Source organism: Momordica charantia (genome assembly GCF_013281855.1).
Source record: "Momordica charantia cultivar OHB3-1 chromosome 1 unlocalized genomic scaffold, Mcharantia_2.0 BLBB01000001.1, whole genome shotgun sequence".
Taxonomy (NCBI): domain Eukaryota; kingdom Viridiplantae; phylum Streptophyta; class Magnoliopsida; order Cucurbitales; family Cucurbitaceae; genus Momordica; species Momordica charantia.
This window is the reverse complement of record NW_028275157.1, coordinates 11,286,582-11,305,031: the sequence shown is the minus strand read 5'-3', so window position 1 is coordinate 11,305,031 and position 18,450 is coordinate 11,286,582. Positions and strand designations below refer to the sequence as shown.

General features: G+C 44.6%; 2 protein-coding genes across 2 annotated transcripts; one reads left to right on the top strand and one right to left on the bottom strand.

Moving 5' to 3' along the window:
* Nucleotides 1-602: 602 nt before the first annotated feature.
* Nucleotides 603-3,583, bottom strand: LOC111021294 (Mitochondrial glycoprotein family protein). Its single transcript, XM_022298189.2, has 3 exons — nucleotides 3,387-3,583; nucleotides 2,964-3,295; nucleotides 603-1,059 (listed from the first exon to the last, which is right to left on the bottom strand). Exons 1-3 carry the CDS (start codon nucleotides 3,498-3,500, stop codon nucleotides 882-884), a joined length of 624 nt encoding a protein of 207 aa, XP_022153881.1. The 5' UTR covers nucleotides 3,501-3,583; the 3' UTR covers nucleotides 603-881.
* A 7,581-nt stretch (nucleotides 3,584-11,164) lies between these two features.
* Nucleotides 11,165-11,850, top strand: LOC148213266 (uncharacterized). The gene is made up of 2 exons (XM_088123892.1): nucleotides 11,165-11,462; nucleotides 11,542-11,850. The coding sequence occupies exons 1-2, from the start codon at nucleotides 11,286-11,288 to the stop codon at nucleotides 11,848-11,850; spliced, it is 486 nt and encodes a 161-aa protein (XP_087980018.1). The 5' UTR covers nucleotides 11,165-11,285.
* Nucleotides 11,851-18,450: the final 6,600 nt, after the last annotated feature.

Here is an 18,450-nt window from a genome sequence, read left to right as displayed (position 1 = left end):
TCATCTAATTAGACCTAAGCTTAGATACGTTTTGCAATTTTTGCAATCTCTTCAATTTTTGCTAATTAATTGACTAATTTAAACAAAAAGTAATGTAAAAATATAAAAAAAACTTACTAATTTAAATAAAATCAAGTTTCACACTAAGTTTAATACATCTACAAAATCGAACATTAAATAACTCAGCCAAAAAATTCAAAAAAAAAAGAAAGAAAAAAGAGTGCTCAAATGTCATCTTTTTTTTTTTAATAATTCATTAAACACACATAAAAATACTTTGAAAAGATTCTTAAAATGAAAAATTTATTGAAAATTAAAAACTATAACATTTTTACAAGTTTAAAATAAAGATTATAACATTTATCTATAAAGTGTAATTTTAAAGTGTAGTTTAAAATAAACGATAATACAAATACAAATAATATGGTAACTTATTTAAGAAGTGAAAAACTTATTCTTTCAAAAAAAAAAAAAAAAAAGAGAGAAGTATATAAATATATATATATTATATACAAATTACTTGATTTTTACAATTTTTTTTAAAAGAATGTCCATTAATATTGACTTTTCATAGACATCACGGTACTATTGAGACCTCGACATTATCGACAAAATCGACATTTCAATTCTCGGGTTCAAACCAAATAACGAATGAGAACTAAATTATTGTTTTGTTGACAAACAAATCAAGCTAAATGTTCCACAGGATACATTTCCAAAAACACAAAATGCCAGCAGAAAGAAAGACGCTATCCTGCAGCAATTAATCTAAATGATCAAAACCTGCCTTTAAAATTTGGCATTATCTTCCCATATGAAAATGAGGTAAAGGGTGATTGCTAGTAAAGAGATAACGGCCCCCGGGGTACAATGTGAACTCGTTAAAGTTCGTTCGGTTGCCCTTTCGCTACCAATGACTCGAGGTTTTGCAACCAGTTCAAGTACTGACCTTGCTCTTTTTTATGCACGTGAAGTAGAAGGAAGTTGGTGAGACTTTCTTCAACGCCTCTACTGATTAGGTAGTCCTTGAGCGCGTCTTGTAACCGAGGATCTAATGAGCTGCCATGGATACAGAAGTTTTAGGTACGTACCCGAGAGAAGAGAGGTCGAAAAACAGGTAAAGCTCATGCATTAGATGAAAATATTGGGGAATGGCTGACTAAAGTATCATGAGTCATGATGCTTAGCAGAAGTACGAAACGAAAAAACCAACGTTCTTAGTGAATCAATTAAAATCTTAAACTTCAAATTTCATCCAATTCAACCTAAAAATAACACAAAATTCAACAAGCCAAAGCCCCCAAAATACCAATAAAATGCTCAAACCCAACTAAAAAACATGATTAGAAGAATCAGCACCACATGAGTAGAACAAAGCAGGTTCTTGAAGAAGAGTACAGTCATTGTCTACAGAGCAAAATATCGACATTTGCCTCTTCGGGAGAGGGAGGACAACCCCTTGGATTATGTTAAGTCCCAATTTTATTTATAATAACAGAGCACAAACAAAGAGATCCGAGAGCTCCCTGCCTCTCCCAAGAACACTCAAAATATGAGCATCACAAAAGATTCCCAAAAAACATCCCTCCCCTCACCCGTATGACTCTTTAAATCACCCGAAAACTTACCTCGTGTCGTTTACTTCCTAACTAAAAATATTTTCTAGGTCCCACAAATCAGACGCCCTCGCTCACTACGTGGCCCCCCTCTCTTCCCTCTCTTATGAGTATAAAACTTAGTGACCCGGGACTTATCATTATAATGCGTATACTGTTTTAGATATGAAACAATTTTCTATCAAAGAAAGGAAGGTACAAAAGCAACATAATCTACCCTCTCATTTTACGGCCTAGAGTACCACAAAGCTCATTGAAAGAACACACGAAGACAACGCGAAAAAGCACAGAAGTTGTTGTTAGTCATACACAATTCGGAGTGACATCCTACAAAATTATCCTAAAGTAAGGACACATGATTAAATTTGGCTGTTGGCCGGGGGGGGGGGGGGGGGGGGGGGGGGGGGGGGGGGGGGGGACAGGGTTCCAAAAGCCAGCCATCCGCCATTGTGAAGCATTAATAGTTTGAATAGTTTCATTTGCGTCAGAAAAGCACATGAATCACTTTCTCTTCACAAGTAGTTTGCAACTTAGAACTTCATAAGTTATAAGTTATCCCTCGGAGGAGAATTATTAAAATTATTGCATTTACACAAATTGAGGTTACTTTGACCGTTAGATTCCCATAGGAATTTGTGCAGTGGAGTCAACCTAGTGGCTTCTATCAAGAAGACAAAAGAGGCTCGAGGGTTTGTTCAAGAAGGCGACAAGGGCCAACATATGAGGTATGAATTAGGTCCCAAAGAACGAGAGATAAGTAAAAAAAAATAGGTCCAATTTGCATCGTCTCTCATGTTCTCTGCTGATTCTATCATCATAGAGACCATGGATAGACAATAACTCTCCCCTAAACACAGCTGACAATCTCATCATACCACGCTCTCCATTTTGGTCTCTAAACTTTCAAAAAGCCTATTTTAGTCCATAAATTTTAAAAAGCTAACCATTTTTGTCCCTTCTTTTGTTTCTAACAAATTGATGATGTTACTTCAAGTATATGTACTAACTACTAACATGTTAATGTGAGCATATATTCAAATTTAATAGCTGAGTCGAGGTGGATATTAGGTGGGAAAATAATATAACAAGGACAAAATGGTTATCTTTGAAACTTCAAGGGGCACGAAACAAGATTTAAAATAAATAATGGCAACATATTAACCCGGAGATAAATCTTAACTACAGAAATTTACATATCCAAGTCACAGTCTCAGTTTATAATCAGTAAACATAGAAAATCCACGGATTCCTAGCTATTAAAAATGGCAATGAACGGTTCAAAAGATCATCAAACACAAATTATTATGCTCATTGTTAACTCTACCAAAGAGTGGACAGAAGAAGTACCTGAAAAAAGGGCCTCTATAAACAGAAGAACCCAAATTAGCCGACGATTGGAGATAATATGCATTGTAGATTTTGAACGGAGACCCACCATGATGATCCTCTGAAACCCCACAATCAAACTGCAAAATGGAGCCAACTCCGGGCTTACTCACACAAATCTTCATCAAAATCTCCCTCGGAAACGCACCTTCTCTTCCGAATCTGAGAGGACCCGACAGGGCAGAGACAGCAACCTCCTCACCGGACTCCAATTTCCTCCGTAAAACCACGTCTTGGGACTTGGGCGAGTCATGTTCCACCACGAAATCTCTGGAACAGCCACTTTCGTCGCTCTGCAAATGGGGAAAAGAGGAAGAAATGGGATTCTTTGTTTTTACTTGGATTGAACAAACTGAGAAAGGGGTTTCGATGGTGGAATTGAACCTGAAATCGAGTGGAAGAAAGCTCGTGGGTGATCTCGGATTGCAAGATCTTGAGCAGGTCCAGATCATGGAGGGCTTTACGAGCCTTGCGGAAGATTTGATTCGCCCTCGGCATTCTACTGTGTGACCCCTCCTCTCGGTCTCCAACTTCCCGCAATCTCGCTCTAATCCTCCATTTTTTTTTCTCTTTGTTAAATTGCAAATTTAGTACAAATAATTTAACTTAGTTTCAAATTTCCAATTTAAATCCTATTTTGATCGGTGTATTTTTTGTTTTAGTTCTATCTGAGTCCCTATAGTCTAAAAAATGTTCATTTTACCAAAATGAGCATAACTATAAGGGATTGAGGGTGACTCTAGGTGTTCCCACAAGGTAGTGTGGTCCGTGTAGCAAGTGTTCTATCTGGACGCTGGATAGAAGGGGGCTCCCGTTCCCAACTCGGAGTAGAGTTCATGACTATTCGAGACAAGATACAAGTGACACTTTGTTCGAAGGGAGGATTGTTGGGTTTGTAAAGAGTGCAAACAAAGTATCACATTGGTTAGGAAAAAGGGTGATCAAGGGAGAACAATTATCTCCATTGATATGAGGTCTTTTGAGTGGAACCAAAAGCAAAGCCGTGAGGGCTATGCCCAAAACGAACAATATCACACCATCACTTTTTTAAAGTACAAGTGCACATTGTCAGTATAGGTAGTAACTATCTATTATTTTAAGCCTATCAGTTCATTCATATATCCCTCATCTCTACTCAGATTTCTCCTAGCTAATTACAAATACATTATTGATTATAATAAATATGTGGGGTCTACAAATAAGGAATGTGAATGTGATTGGTGAGATTGTAGGAGTGTAATGCCTTTTACGGGATGAGATTACAAAGTTTTTGAGGTGAGTTCCACCATTTGTTTCATTCCTATAATTTGGTAAACATCGAGAATGAAAGTTTTCATTACAATTCCGATTGTGGATAAGTAAACGGTACTTAGGCTACGTTTACTTATCCGCAATGGTAATGCAAATCAATGGTAATAAAAATAATTGTAATCGTAATGTTATTCAATTGATCTTGTTTACTAGAAATTTTCTAGAATCGTAATCATAATTCCTTTGATATTGTTTACTAAAACTGTTTGGAATCGGAATCGGAATCGGATATATGACAATTACTAATATATCATTTTCTCCCTTTTAGCTAATTACAAATATATTATTGTGCTAATCTTTTTTAAATTACAATAATAATAAATTTTAATTTATTCTAATATTAATGCATAATGAATAATTAAAATAAAATTACATCAAATAAAATATTTTTTATTACAACAACCAAACTTTAATATAACATATTATTAAGTTTTATTATTATAATATTTAAAAGTAATAATATCTATTTAAAAAATTTATTGATATTAATTAATATTAATGAATCATATTATATAATAAAATCACATCAACTAATAAAAATTAGAGTATAAATGGAGAAGAAATTATAAAAGTACTAAAAAAACTAATTAAAAATTATATGGATCTAATCCATATATGAGAGAGAAAGGGTAAAAGTAGTATATTAATTATAAGATATATGTGGGGTCCATGGAATAAGGAATGAAAATGAGATTGATGAGGTTGTAAGAGTGTAATGGGATTACAACTTTTTATCTAATGAGATTACAAAGTCTGAGGTGGGTCCCACCATTTGATTAAACACCGTCAAAGGGAATCAAAGTTTTTATTACGATTCATTGATTACGATTGCCGGTAAGTAAACGAGGCCTTAAATTAAAATTAAACTCAAATCGACCAAACTAAACCTAAACACAAGACATGTAGGGCTCGTTTGGTAACGATCATGTTTCTCGTTTATTGTTTTTCGTATCCAATTTTATTAAGAAATCTAAGCATTTTGCAACTAGCCATGCTTATTGTTTGTTATAGGAAGTAAAACGGTCCAAACAAGAATGAGAATCGTACCGGGAAGAAGAAGGAAGAACCCCGAAACAGCTACCAACCGAGGCCGACCCAGAACCTAAGGACCGGCCCACTCAACGGCCGACCCGACCTTAGAGCTGAGGCGCCGAGGTGTTCTAGGCTACAGGTCGAGAACACCTCTCGACTTCTCTCTCGATCCCTGTCCCGACCGACTTGTGTTTGTAGAACCTCGACCCAATTCTAATTTTGGAGCTCGCAACGATCGCAACGAAGCATCTCACGACCCGAGAAGTCCGATGATGTGAATGACCTAGGGTTCGAATAATGAAACCTTAGGAGGGAGGACAAACTATAAATAAGGAAAGAGGTCAAACCTAAAAGGTACGCTGAAACCCTCTATTCTTTTCCTACTCTCTTCACTCGACTTCCCCGATGCTAACTTAAGCATCGGAGCCCGTGTGGCCAAAGCCACACCGGTCCTAGTGCTATTCTGTTTGGTAGGTCATGTCGATCCCTTCCATACTTAGAAGATTGGTGCAAATTTGGCGAGATTTCAGGGAACCAAATTTCTGCATCAACAATTGGCGCCGTCTGTGAGAACGATACAGTTCGAGCAAACTTAGCCGAGGCGAAATCCTAATCCGAGGAGGGTAACATGGAACAAGTCGATGTAACCCCTGGTGGAAGACGATAATGTTTCGAAAGCAAGAGCCCAAACGAGGCTGCCGACCACTCGAGGGAAGCAAATCCGAGCCCTGGTCATCGACTAAATCCGACCACCTTCGGTAGGGGAGAACCAGCTGAGGAGGTGGAATCTATTCCTTTGATGTCTGAGAATCGACGAATCAGCAATTGAGGGTTGAAGAAAGAAAGAGCCCTATAGACTTCCTTAGAAGCAACGCCGACGTGTTCGCGTAGTCGCATGAGGACATGCCAGGAATCGATCGATGAGTCATGGTACATCGACTCATTAAATAGACATTTGTTTTTACAAAATACAAACTACGAGTTTAGGGCAACACACCCAACAAGAAGCTCGATGATGTGAATGACCTAGGGGTTGAATAATGAAACCCTAGAAGGGAAGAAAAACTATAAATAAGAAAAGGGGTCACACCTAAAAGGTACGCTGAAATCCCCTATTCTTCTCCTACTCTCCTCACTCGACTTCCCCGATGCTAACTTAAACATCGAAGCTCGTGTGGCCAAAGCCACACCGGTCCTAGTGCTATTCTGTTTTGCAGGTCACGTCGGTCCATTCCATACTTAGAAGATTGGTGCAAATTTGGCAAGATCTTAAGGAACCAAATTTCTGCATAACATTGTTTATCATTTATTAGGAACATTCTCAAAATTATATAGAAATTTTGAAAACAACAAAAACAAGTTTCTTGGTTCTTCTATGGATTAACTTTTGGCTCGTATGAGAACTTCTTTATTCAATATTTCAAACTTAGTTTGGATGTGCAAACTGAATTTCATTCAAATACATATACGGATTTTGGATTATACATTACATGAAATATATTGACAAATGGTTAAATTTAACGTTTAATTGTAATCCAAAATTAAAATTTTTGGGTTCAGCAGCCATTCAAAATATGATACCGAAGGCTAATTTTTTAGATTTATTATAAAAATATTCTCACCTCCAAACTTATTTGAAAAATTATGCTTCATAAGTTTCTCTTGTGACTAGGTTGTCTTCAAGAAGTGACCTATCCGACTTTAGTCGTAGTTGTCTCTAGCATTTATGCATATACAATCACGTTGCTTTAAAAAAAAAAAACTAAATTATCTCTTGAAAAGACTACATATTACCTATTTAAAGAAATATACCAATGTGATGAAGTGACTATATATGTTCCTTGCCAACATAGAGATATCATAGCTTCAATCCCCAACTCTATCATGATTTTTCTGGGTAAATTGAGATAAATTTTACCCTTGTTTAAAAGGAATATATATACTCATTAAAATTTTATTGGATAAAAATAATTATAGCACATTGGAGTGTTGATACAGTGACAAGAGGCTTGATTGTTGATATTCGTGATCAAGATTCTTGCCCTCTTGTCTAGAAATATAAAACCATTTTTTATCCTTTCCAAAAAACAAAGTACGAATAAAAAAATTATATACATTTTTAAAAAATTTATTTTATAGTAATTACTAATATTTTGTGGGATCTCGAGATTGGTAATTACTATTAATGTACTTGAAGAAACAATTTATTTTATAGTAATTACTAATATTTTGTGGGATCTCGAGATTGGTAAGGAGGATATATTACCATTCCACCATAGTGATATATTCGTTTTAAAATAGGTGTATGTAGTCTCTTCGAGAAACAAAATAGCAGATTTTTTTTTTAAAAATAAAAATAAAAAATAAAAAAATGCAATGTGGTCTCATATCATCTCTTCAAGAGGCCATGTATGTAGGATGCTGAAGTGGAATAGATCGTCTCTTCATCAACAGATGAATTCATGAAGCACTATTTTTGAAATAGTTTTGGATGTGAGAATATTAAAAAAAATAATATAAAAAAAATCCCACTAGTGAAGGGTAGTTTTTTGTTTTTGTTTTTTCTTCTGAAACAAGTGAATGCGGTAATAGTATTAAGTATTGAAAATGATTAATTTACCATCTTATTGTAACTTGTCAACTTAAACTTTTGAGTTCAATGGTGATCAAGAAGAGAAATTGTGAAAAAGTGAGGTTGTGATAAATAGAAATGAATAAAATGCACCATCAAAGAAAAGGTAGCAAAAAAATATTATTGTTGGTTTCAAATTAAGTAATTGATGTATAACTTTATATATAGTCTTACCTAATCAAATAGATCTAATTGGTTTGGTTAGATTTTGCATTCTTATCTATTATGGGGCTTGAGACCAAAGTCTTACCAAAGAGATGGAAATTCTCAAACTAACTCTAATACAAATTAAATATTGAAGTGTGATTTCTCAAACTAACTCTAATACAAGTTAAATATTGAAGTGTGATTTGATTGAAATCAATAATAGAATCATAAACGCGAAAGCGAGCATAGTTCAACGGTATTGACATATATTTCCAACCAATAGGTTGTGAGTTCGATCCTCCATCCAACATGTTGTAAAAAAAAAAAAAACTAATAGAATCATAAACGTCACGAATAAGCTCATTTGATATTAGGTCGGTGAAAACCCTCGAATTAATGGCAATTTTCAAAGGCACACTCAATTAACATGGACACATGATAGCCAATCCATTTGGAATCAGATTATCAGAAAAACAATAAACTTTAGATTATGCTCATATATTTTGGTTTAATATATAATAAACAATCGAGTAGGAGAATCCTCGGTTTGATTGGGTACGGGTCAAATCAATGGTTTTAATTGGGATCTCCGACGGGGACCAGTATCCCCCATCCGTTTAATATTTAAATAATAAAATATAAAATATTTATTATATATATAATAATATTAATAATATATTGATTCTTATTAATATTTATTATATTATATTATTCGAATTCAAGTTTATTTATTTTTAGAAAATAAGTATATTATTAAAGTAAAAAGGAGGGGAATTTTCCATTTTATCGGGAACAGGTGCGGAGATGGGGAGAAAAAACCCCAACAGGGCTGGGGATAGGGATTGCTCCTCAACTCTGTTCGTCCCGTTGTCATCCCTAATATACATGGGCCACCTATGTCAAAATGTAAAGAAATAGAACAATGATAAAAAAAAGAGTTAAATCAATTATTCAATAATAAAATCTATTTCAACATGTGTTTATGCAAAGATGTGCACAACAGTGTGTTCCTGATTGTAGCTCGAACTCGGCCTCCGGACCGACCTGAACACTTGGGCGGACCTGCACAAAAAGGTGAGCACTCCGACGATCAAGTCAGTATAGGTCGGATTCCAAGTTTAGTTCGAGGCCAGAAATCATCGTACCTGATCGGGGAGTGAGGTCCTCTACTTATGGGTGGTGGTCCCGCTAATCTAGCGACGGTTACATTCGGTAATCTCGGGACCGTCGGTTACACCCGGTAATCTCGGGACCGATGGTTACGCCCGATAATCACGCCGCAGACAGTTGCTCATCTCGGCCCCTACCGAGCTCCCCGGTAGGTCAGACCTGGGTCAGGTTCACCTCGGCCCTCATACTTAGCATTTGTCGGCGTTGGTGACGGCCATCTCGGCTATCCGAGCTGGGCATGACTCATGAGCCATCTTGGAGCACCAATAGGGGTCCTCCACGTGTCCAGGGTACTCCCTTCCCCAAACATTGGCCCCCTCTCGGTCTGGTCCGATCTCGATCTGGCAGAGAAGTTCATTCGACTTGCTTTGGACACGTGGCGACTTCCTATTCGTGGGAAAATACAACCGTCGCGGAAGATTTATCGTCGCAATATTCAAATATTCCGACGCTTCGGATCTCAGAGAGGATCCTAGCCGCTCGTTGATTACACGTGTACGGTGGGGAAATTCTTCCGACGGGCTATAAATGCCCCCAATCCTTCAGATCATACCTTACGTTCCTTGAATTCTTGGAGTTCGATCTGAAGGCAGCTCGAACCCTTGGTAGGTCGGTCTCTTCCCTCTCTCTTTCGAACGTAATTGCCATGTCGTCCTCTATTAGCAGCAACCTAGGATCCGATTTAGCTCGTAGGTTAGAGTCCGAGCTCGAGGAGATAGAAAACTTTAGAATCTCTGATGACGGGGAGGATAGTGACGCCTCCACTTCAGGTCAGGGTTTGGAATACCCTTCTAGGATACCTGAGCACTACCTCGGATCCCTTCGTAGGGGGTTCGCTATCCCTGAGAACATCCTCCTCAGGCTTCCGGAGGAGGGGGAGAGAGCTGACAATCCTCCAGAGGGATGGGTCACTCTCTACTTCAAAATGTTTGAGTACGGCCTCAGACTTCCCCTTCACCCTTTTGTCCAAGAATTTCTCTTCCGGACTGGGTTGGCTCCGGCTCAAGTGGCCCCCAATGGGTGGGGTGTCATTTTCGCTTTGGCCATCCTCTTTTGGCTGCGAGCTCGGGATAGTGAGGAGGCCGAGCTGTTGGACGTAGACCAGCTCCTCTCGTGCTTCGAGGCGAAAAGGATAGCTAAGAAGCCTGGTCGGTTCTATATGTGCGCAAGGAAAGGCGCAGGCGGTATAGTTAAGGGGCCGACCTCTATCAAGGGATGGGTGAGGAAGTGGTTCTACGCTTCCGGGGAATGGCTCGCAAAGGACGAGTCAGGTCGTTCCTTCTTTGACGTCCCCACTAGGTTTGGGAACCTAGGTACGGAGTAGTTCTTACTTTTCGTAATTTTCTTCTGTCATTCAGGTCTAACTCGGATTTTGTCTTCGTGCAGTTTCAATCCGACCAGTCCCCGAGCTTACGCAAGCATCCTTCGATACGCTGAAATACTACAAGGAGCGCTTTCCGAGGGGTAGGAAGGTCGGAACCCTGGTGACTGACGAACTGCTGCTTGAGTCCGGGCTGCTAGATTACAACCCTGCAGTTCGTCCCATTGAATCCTCAAGGCCGAACTCTGAACTTGGTATGCCGAGCTTGCCTCCCCCTTTTTTCCTCTAACCTTGTGTTGACCCCTGTTTTTATTTCGCAGCCATGGTTTGCGGATTTGCAAGCGGCGTGAAGCGCAAGTCTAAGGGCCGAGCCCATGCTCTTGAGGCCGCCCAGAGTTCGAAACCTGCCACCCCTGTCGTGGCAGGGCCTGCCTCGGAAGATCCAGCCCCGGTGATCGAGCTGGAGTCTTCTGGGGGTCCCTCGAGGGAGAAGCGCCCCAGGGATCAGACCGAGGCGGTGGACGTCCCGCCTTTGGGCGAGGAGGCGAGGGAGGAAGCCCCTCTGAAGCGAAGAAGGAAGAAAAAGAAGGCGATCTCCCCCTCGGAGGTCGGAGCTTGCAGGGTCTTGCCTGCAAGTTTCGCAGATCGGGTGGACGATCCTGCGGCCAGGATGGGCGGGACGTCCGACGTGACGACACGGTTCAGAATTGAGCCGTCAAGTTCCGGGGTGAGGGACAAGGTGTCCCGCATCTCAGCTGCAAGTTTGGACCGCTGCCTAAGGAGGACGTCTAAATTTGTGAGCGACCCTGGGTCCGTTCTGCAGAGGACCATCGACTACGCCGCCGAGGTAAGACTAGTGCCCCATTTTTGCTTGATTTCGCCCAATAGGTAGTTCGATCTGACTTTTTCCTTGTACCATTTCTCAGGCGTTCGTTGCTTCCATTCAATCGGCTCTGGCTGTAAAGGCCGAGCTGGATGGGAGGGAAGTTCTGGCAGCGAGGGAGAAAGAGGAGTTCTCTGCTGCCTTGGAGGCTGCTTCCTCCACCATGAAGGATGAGCTGCTGAAGGCTCACTCTGAGGTGGAAACTTTGAAGGCCGAGGTGGAGTCCCAGGCCGAGCTGCTGAAGAAGGAAGAGGACAGGCGCAAGGTCAAACTCCGAGCTGCCTACGCTATTACCAGGGGCCTGGAGAGGGAGAAGTTCCAGCTCCTGAAGAAGAAGGACGACATGCTCTAGGCGCTTGAAGCGAAGGATAAGGAGCTGGAGCATGCGACTGCAGAGCTGGAGACGGCGAATGAGCGCCTCAGCAATGGAGTCCTACTGGAGGAATCGATTAGGCAACATCCTGACTTCGATGGATTTGCCAAAGATTTTTCTGACGCGGGCTTCAAGTTCCTCATGAAGGGCATTGCTTCCGACATGCCCGACCTTCAGATCGATCTCAGCGGTCTGAAAAAGAGGTATGGCGAGAAGTGGGCGTCTGGTCCTGGCGACACCCCTGGCCCCCAAGCGTTGGTGGAACAGTATGTCAGAGATCTAGACTCTGACTACTCCGATCCCGAAGAGGACCAGGTCGGCTCCACTCAAGAGGGCGCTCCTCAAGCGGGCTCTTAGGCGACCACCCTTCACGAGGCTTTTCGCTGTTCTTCCTCCCTTTTCTTTGGTTTTGTAAGTGTCAGGGCAGAGCTGCAAGGTCTATAAGCCTTGGCTCTGCTCTTCATTCAATAAAGAGACTCCCATTTGCTTCTACTTTGTTGTTGGCAACCTCTTTTCTTTGCTTTTCCTTTGAACTGCAGCTAATGTCACCCCGCACCTCTTACTTTTGAGGTCGCGCCTTTAATTAAAATAATTTGAAAGTTTGAGTTTGAATCTCTTAATGTTCAATACATTGCACCAACTTTGGATTCTTAACATTTCACCCTTAACTTAAAAAAGGTAAAAAGGCTAAAATCCTAAGTCCGTAGCTATTCTTCATATCGTTCCTCGTACCCCCAAGTTCGGAGGCTTGATCATTTTGAACTTTCCACATCACCCCCTTTGCCTTGAAGGTTTGAATTTTAAGTTCGTCAGTGGTTTTGGCATCGCACCTCGTACCCTTAGGCTTCGAAGGATTGAATTTGAACCAACTGCTGGAATGCGATCGCGTGGGAGTCCGTGGCCCCCATTTAATTTCTTGTTGAACTCGGAAGCATGAAATTAAATCATCACATTTATTCCGATCATAATTCTTTTGGAACAGTCTTTACAGATGCATTGAAAATCCTTTTGTCATTTCAAGGATAATAACGCTTCAGGTGCTCCGCGTTCCACGGGTGCGCGAGGACGTCTCTTTTCAGATCGGCCAATATGTACGTCCCAGGTCGGACTATGCCCTTGAACTTAAACGGGCCCTCCCAGGCCGGATCAAGGGCACCCACATGCGTTTGGACCCTCCTTAAGACCAGATGTCCGACCTGAAAGGCCCGAGGTCGAACGCGGGCATTGTAATGTCTGGCCATTCTGCCCTGATATTCCGCCAGGCGTAGCTGGGCCATTGCTCTTCTTTCTTCCAACAAGTCGAGGTTGAGGAGCAGCCCATCCTCATTCGTCGTAGGCTCGTAATGCTCTACTCTGTCAGATGGCATGCCGATCTCAACCGGGACTACAGCTTCGGAGCCGAAGGCCAGGGAGAACGGGGTCTCACCCGTCGACTCTCGTTGGGTGGTCCGGTACGACCATAGAACCTCTGGTAGCTCCTCGGCCCACCTGCCTTTCTTGGAGTCCAGTCTAAGTTTGATACCTCGCTTGATGATCTTGTTGACTGCCTCCACCTGCCCATTTGCTTGCGGATGTGCGGGGGACGAGCTGAGATGACTTATGCCAAGTTTGCTGCAAAAGTCTTTGAACTTGGCGTTGTCAAACTGCTTCCCATTGTCTGTCACTATGGCCTGCGGTATACCAAAGCGACATATGATATTCGTCCATACGAAGGACGTGACCCTGGATTCCGTTATGTGGGAGAGCGCCTCGGCCTCGGCCCACTTGGTGAAGTAATCCACAGCAACCACAGCGAACTTGGTCTGGCCCTTGCCCAAAGGGAAAGGACCAATGATATCTACCCCCCACTGCGCGAATGGCCATGGGGCCGAGATGGGGGTGAGCAGCTCGGGAGGTTGGTGGATTATGGTTCCGTAGCGTTGGCAATTGTCGCAAGTTCTAACGAACTTCTTGGCGTCCTGGCTGAGGGTCGGCCAATAGTATCCTTGCCGGATCACTTTGGCTGACAGCGACCGGGCGCCTGAGTGATTGCCGCACACTCCTTCGTGGATCTCTCTGAGGACGTACAGGCCCTCTTCAGGGGTTAGGCATTTCAATAGAGGCAGGGAAAAGCCACGTCGGTACAATGCCCCATCTCGGACCACGAACCGAGCTGCCCGCCTTGCCAACTTTCTGCGCTCCTTGGGATCTTGTGGTGAGTTGCCCCTAATGAAGTCCGTGATCGGGTCCATCCATGAGGATTCTGGAGCGCCGATCTCCATCAGATCTGGCTCTAAGATCGAGGGATTATCTAGGATCTCGACGGGGACCGACCTGGCGAGGTCGGTCTCGTACGCCGATGCTAACTTGGCCAAGGCGTCAGCATTAGAATTTTCCGCTCGCGGAATCCGGCTTACCTCGTAAGTTCGAAACTGGGCGAGGTATGATCTGACCTTGCCCAAATACTTCTCCATTCGGGTGTCTTTGGCTTGGTATTCGTCCTTGATCTGGCTCACAACCAGCTGGGAGTCACTGAAGACCTTAACACAAGAGGCCCCCAATGCTCGAGCGATTCGCAGGCCGGCAATAAATGCTTCATACTCAGCCTCGTTGTTAGAAGTCCGGAAGCTGAACCGCAAGGCATACTCAAATCGCTCACCCCCTGGTCCGAGCAAGAGGACCCCGGCTCCGCACCCCTTCTCATTGGAGGATCCGTCGACATAGACTGTCCAAGGTAGGTCGGACTCGCTCAGCTCGGAAGGTGGTGTGAGCTCGGCTATGAAATCTGCCGCTGCTTGTCCTTTCAACGCAGTTCTGGGTTCGAACTGGATGTCGTACTCACTTAGCTCTATTGCCCACTTCATTAGGCGTCCGGAAGCTTCCGGCCTGTGGAAGATACTTTTAAGGGGCAAGTTAGTGAGCACCACCACCGTATGGGCTTGGAAGTATGGTCTAAGTCGTCGGGCCGAGGTGACCAAAGCGAGAGCCAACTTCTCCATCTGAGGGTATCTAGTCTCGGCTTCGGTCATAGCCTTGCTTGTGTAGTAGACCGGGTTTTGCCGCGCTTCCTCTTGCCTGATTAGGGCCGAGCTGACGGCACTGTCAGACACTGCTAGGTACAATTGGAGCTTGTCCCCCGGCATGGGCTTGGCAAGCAAGGGTGCCGAACAGAGGTAGCTCTTCAATTGCTGAAACGCTTGCTCGCACTCCGCTGTCCATTCAAACGGCCCTTTCTTTCGTAAGACCTTGAAGAAAGGGAGGCACTTATCTGTCGACCTTGAAACAAACCGGTTCAGGGCCGCAATCCTGCCATTGAGGCACTGAAGCTGCTTCAGCGTTTTAGGTGCCTCCATCTCGATCACGGCTTTAATCTTTTCGGGGTTGGCCTCGATTCCCCGGTTGTTTACCATGAAGCCAAGGAATTTTCCCGAGGAGACTCCAAAGGCACACTTAGCAGGGTTGAGCTTCATTTGATATGCCCTCAGAACCTCGAAGGCTTCGGCCAGGTCGGAGAGATGCGACTTAGACTGCTTGCTCTTGACAAGCATGTCGTCCACATACACTTCCATATTCCGGCCGATCTGCTTGGCGAACATTTTGTTCACCATTCTCTGGTAGGTCGCTCCTGCGTTCTTTAACCCGAAGGGCATGACCTTGTAGCAGTACAGACCTTGGTCTGTTATGAAAGCGGTATGACCTTCATCTGGGACATGCATCTTGATTTGGTTGTACCCAGAGTAGGCGTCCATGAAGGTGAGCAGTTCGTGCCCGGCTGTGGCGTCCACGAGCTGATCAATCCTCGGCAGTGGGAAGCAATCTTTCGGACATGCCTTATTTAAGTTCGTAAAATCTACGCACATTCTCCACTTGCCGTTAGATTTTTTAACTAATACAACATTGGAGAGCCACTCGGGATACGAAATTTCTCTTATGTATTCAGCTTTCAAAAGTTTGTTAACTTCCTCAACAATTACATCACTCCTCTCCTTGTTTATAGGTCTTCTCTTTTGTTTCACAGGTCGGAATGATGGATCTCTGCTGAGGCGATGCGTCATGATTCGCGGGTCAATGCCAGGCATGTCCTCATGGGACCACGCAAAGACGTCCGAGTTGGATCTGAGGAAGTGGATTAGCTCCTCTCTGTCGGTGGCCCCCAGCTTGGTTCCTATGCTTACCTGCTTCTAGGGACTAAGCAGAGGAACAAGCTCGAGCTCCTCAGTGGGTGCGGCAAACTCCTTCCTCGGCAGGTTGGCCTCGAACTCGAGCGTCCCATCCCTGAGAGTTTCGAGGGCGCAGACCGATGAGCCTTTGAGTGCGGCGGCATAGCACTCCCTCGAAGCGGTCTGTTCTCCTCGGACCGTGCCCACGCCATTGGGGGTGGAATACTTCAAAATTGATGAAGTGTTGAGGGAATGGCCCGAAATGAGTGGATGATGGGTCTCCCAAAGATGGCGTTATAGGCCGATCTACCGTCAACTACCACGAACTCGGCCATTTGAGTGACCCGAGTTTGGTCCTGCCCCAGCGTGTCTGGCAAGTCGATGCAACCCTCTGGGATGACCGATTCTCAAGAGAACCTAACCAGCGGCGTCGGGCTTCTCTTCAATTGCGACCTCGTCCAGCCCAAGGCGAGGTAGGTCGGTAAGGACAGGATGTGGGGCAGGTGGACCTCCTCCAAGTCTGCACCGTCGAAGGTGATTGGGCAGGTCGGCCACTGCTCCCTGATGATGCACACCTCGCGCCTGGCTGCACGGGCTAACTCCTTTCTTTTATGTCCAGATTGACCCCCGCTTGGCCCTCCAAAAATAGTATTGATGACCGCAGGTCGGTCGGTGCTCCGGGGTGGCGTCCTTGAACGCTTTCGCTCTTCCTTTTTCTCTGCTGAGCTGGTCCTGGGCTTTCTCACAAACTTCTTGAAGTAGCCGTCTTGAATTAGATCCTCAATTTGGCGCTTCAACTCCCAGCAGTCCGACGTGTTGTGGCCGTGCTCCCGATGGAAGCGGCAATACTTGTCCTTGCTGCGCCTCTCCGGGGCTCCCCGAAGTTTCTCCGGACGCTTGAGTAGTTTTTCCATTCCAGAATCCTCGATGTTCGTTAGGATCTCGGAAATTGGAATCGTGGTTGGGGTGAAGCGCTCGTAAGGTCGGCTCCTGGTAGGTCCGTTCTCCACCCTTCGATACTCAGCTCGGCCGCTGGAAAAGGATCCCTTGTCCTTGGACTTGGGATCTGCCCTTTCATCTTTTCCACTTCTGCCCCAGCCGATCTTTCGTTCAGGTCGGCCGGTTTTGGTTCGGAGGAGCTCCTGTCCATCGATGACTTTCTTCGCCTTCTGGAGCACCTCGACGAAGGTGGCCGGGGCCTCCTCTCCAAGTTTCACCGTGAGGGCTTCGTCGGCTAGACCGGTGAGGAAATAGCACATGGCCGAGTCATCGGAGCAGTGTGCAACCTTCAACTGCTCCTCCTGGAATCTGGTGACATACTCCCGCAGCGTCTCACCCTCCTTCTGCCTGATGGTGGCGAGATGGGTCGCTGTATTTTTGTCATAGTGCCGAGAAGGGAACTGGGCGAGGAACTCCCTTCTCAGCTGAGAGTAGGTCGAGATCGACCTGGCTGGCAGTCTCCGGTACCACAATCGCGTGCTGCCCGTAAGCGCGATCTGAAAGGCGCGGCATTTGATTGCGTCTGATGCCGCTTGGAAGTCCATGAGGCCTTCAAAGACCTCAACATAGTCCTTGGGGTCCTTCGTCCCGTCATAAGGCTTCACGGTAGGAGCTTTGAACTTCGGAGGGATTGGTGCTTCCAAAACGTCCGAGGTGAAAGGCGATTCTCCCAAGTCGCCATCGTTTAGTGAATCGTCTTTCTACTCACATTTGGCCTTTAAGGCCTCCACCTGAGCATCGAGCTCCCCCCTCAGCTGGTCGAACTCCTCCCTTGTGATTATCCCTGCGGGATTGTGAGAGGATTCAGCCTGCTGGTTGGAGCTCCTGTGGGAGCGGGATGGTGACTGCCCTTTTCGGAGAGACGAGCCTCTCTTTCTGTTGAGATGCTCACGGAGGTCTCCCCTCTGGCGAGTGTACCCCTCACTCTCGTTGTCTTCGGGACGTTCTTCCTCGGCTGGGCCGAGGTGGGAACTCCTTTGCTCGCGTACGTCCATGCGCGTCACTCGATTTTCAGATCGGGACCCTGCGCCTGCAGCTAGCACCATTTCGTTATACATTGCCTCCATGGAGCGCATTTGTGTGCGCATTGCCTCAATCTCTCTCTGGAGCGCATCAAAGTTCTCGCTTGTTGGAGCCGGGGCTGGACCCCGGGCGCCCTTCTTAGAGGTCCCACCTCGGCCACGGGTGGCCTTGGACGTCCTCGGGTGCGCAGGCGGTAGGGCAGGCGCGATGATCCGTGCCGATCTGCGGAGGGGTTCCGTTGCTAGGCCGTCGTGACCTTGCCCCTCTACCGCCGCTGCTCCGACCTCCCTCTGGTGGGCATCGCTGGCAGCTAGAGTCCTTCGATCTGTCGTATTGGTCGAATTCGCTGGTTGAACCATGTTCGCTCGCGTGTTGGTTTAAAGGAATTGGGATGACTTAGATTGTCAGTGTTCCCCAC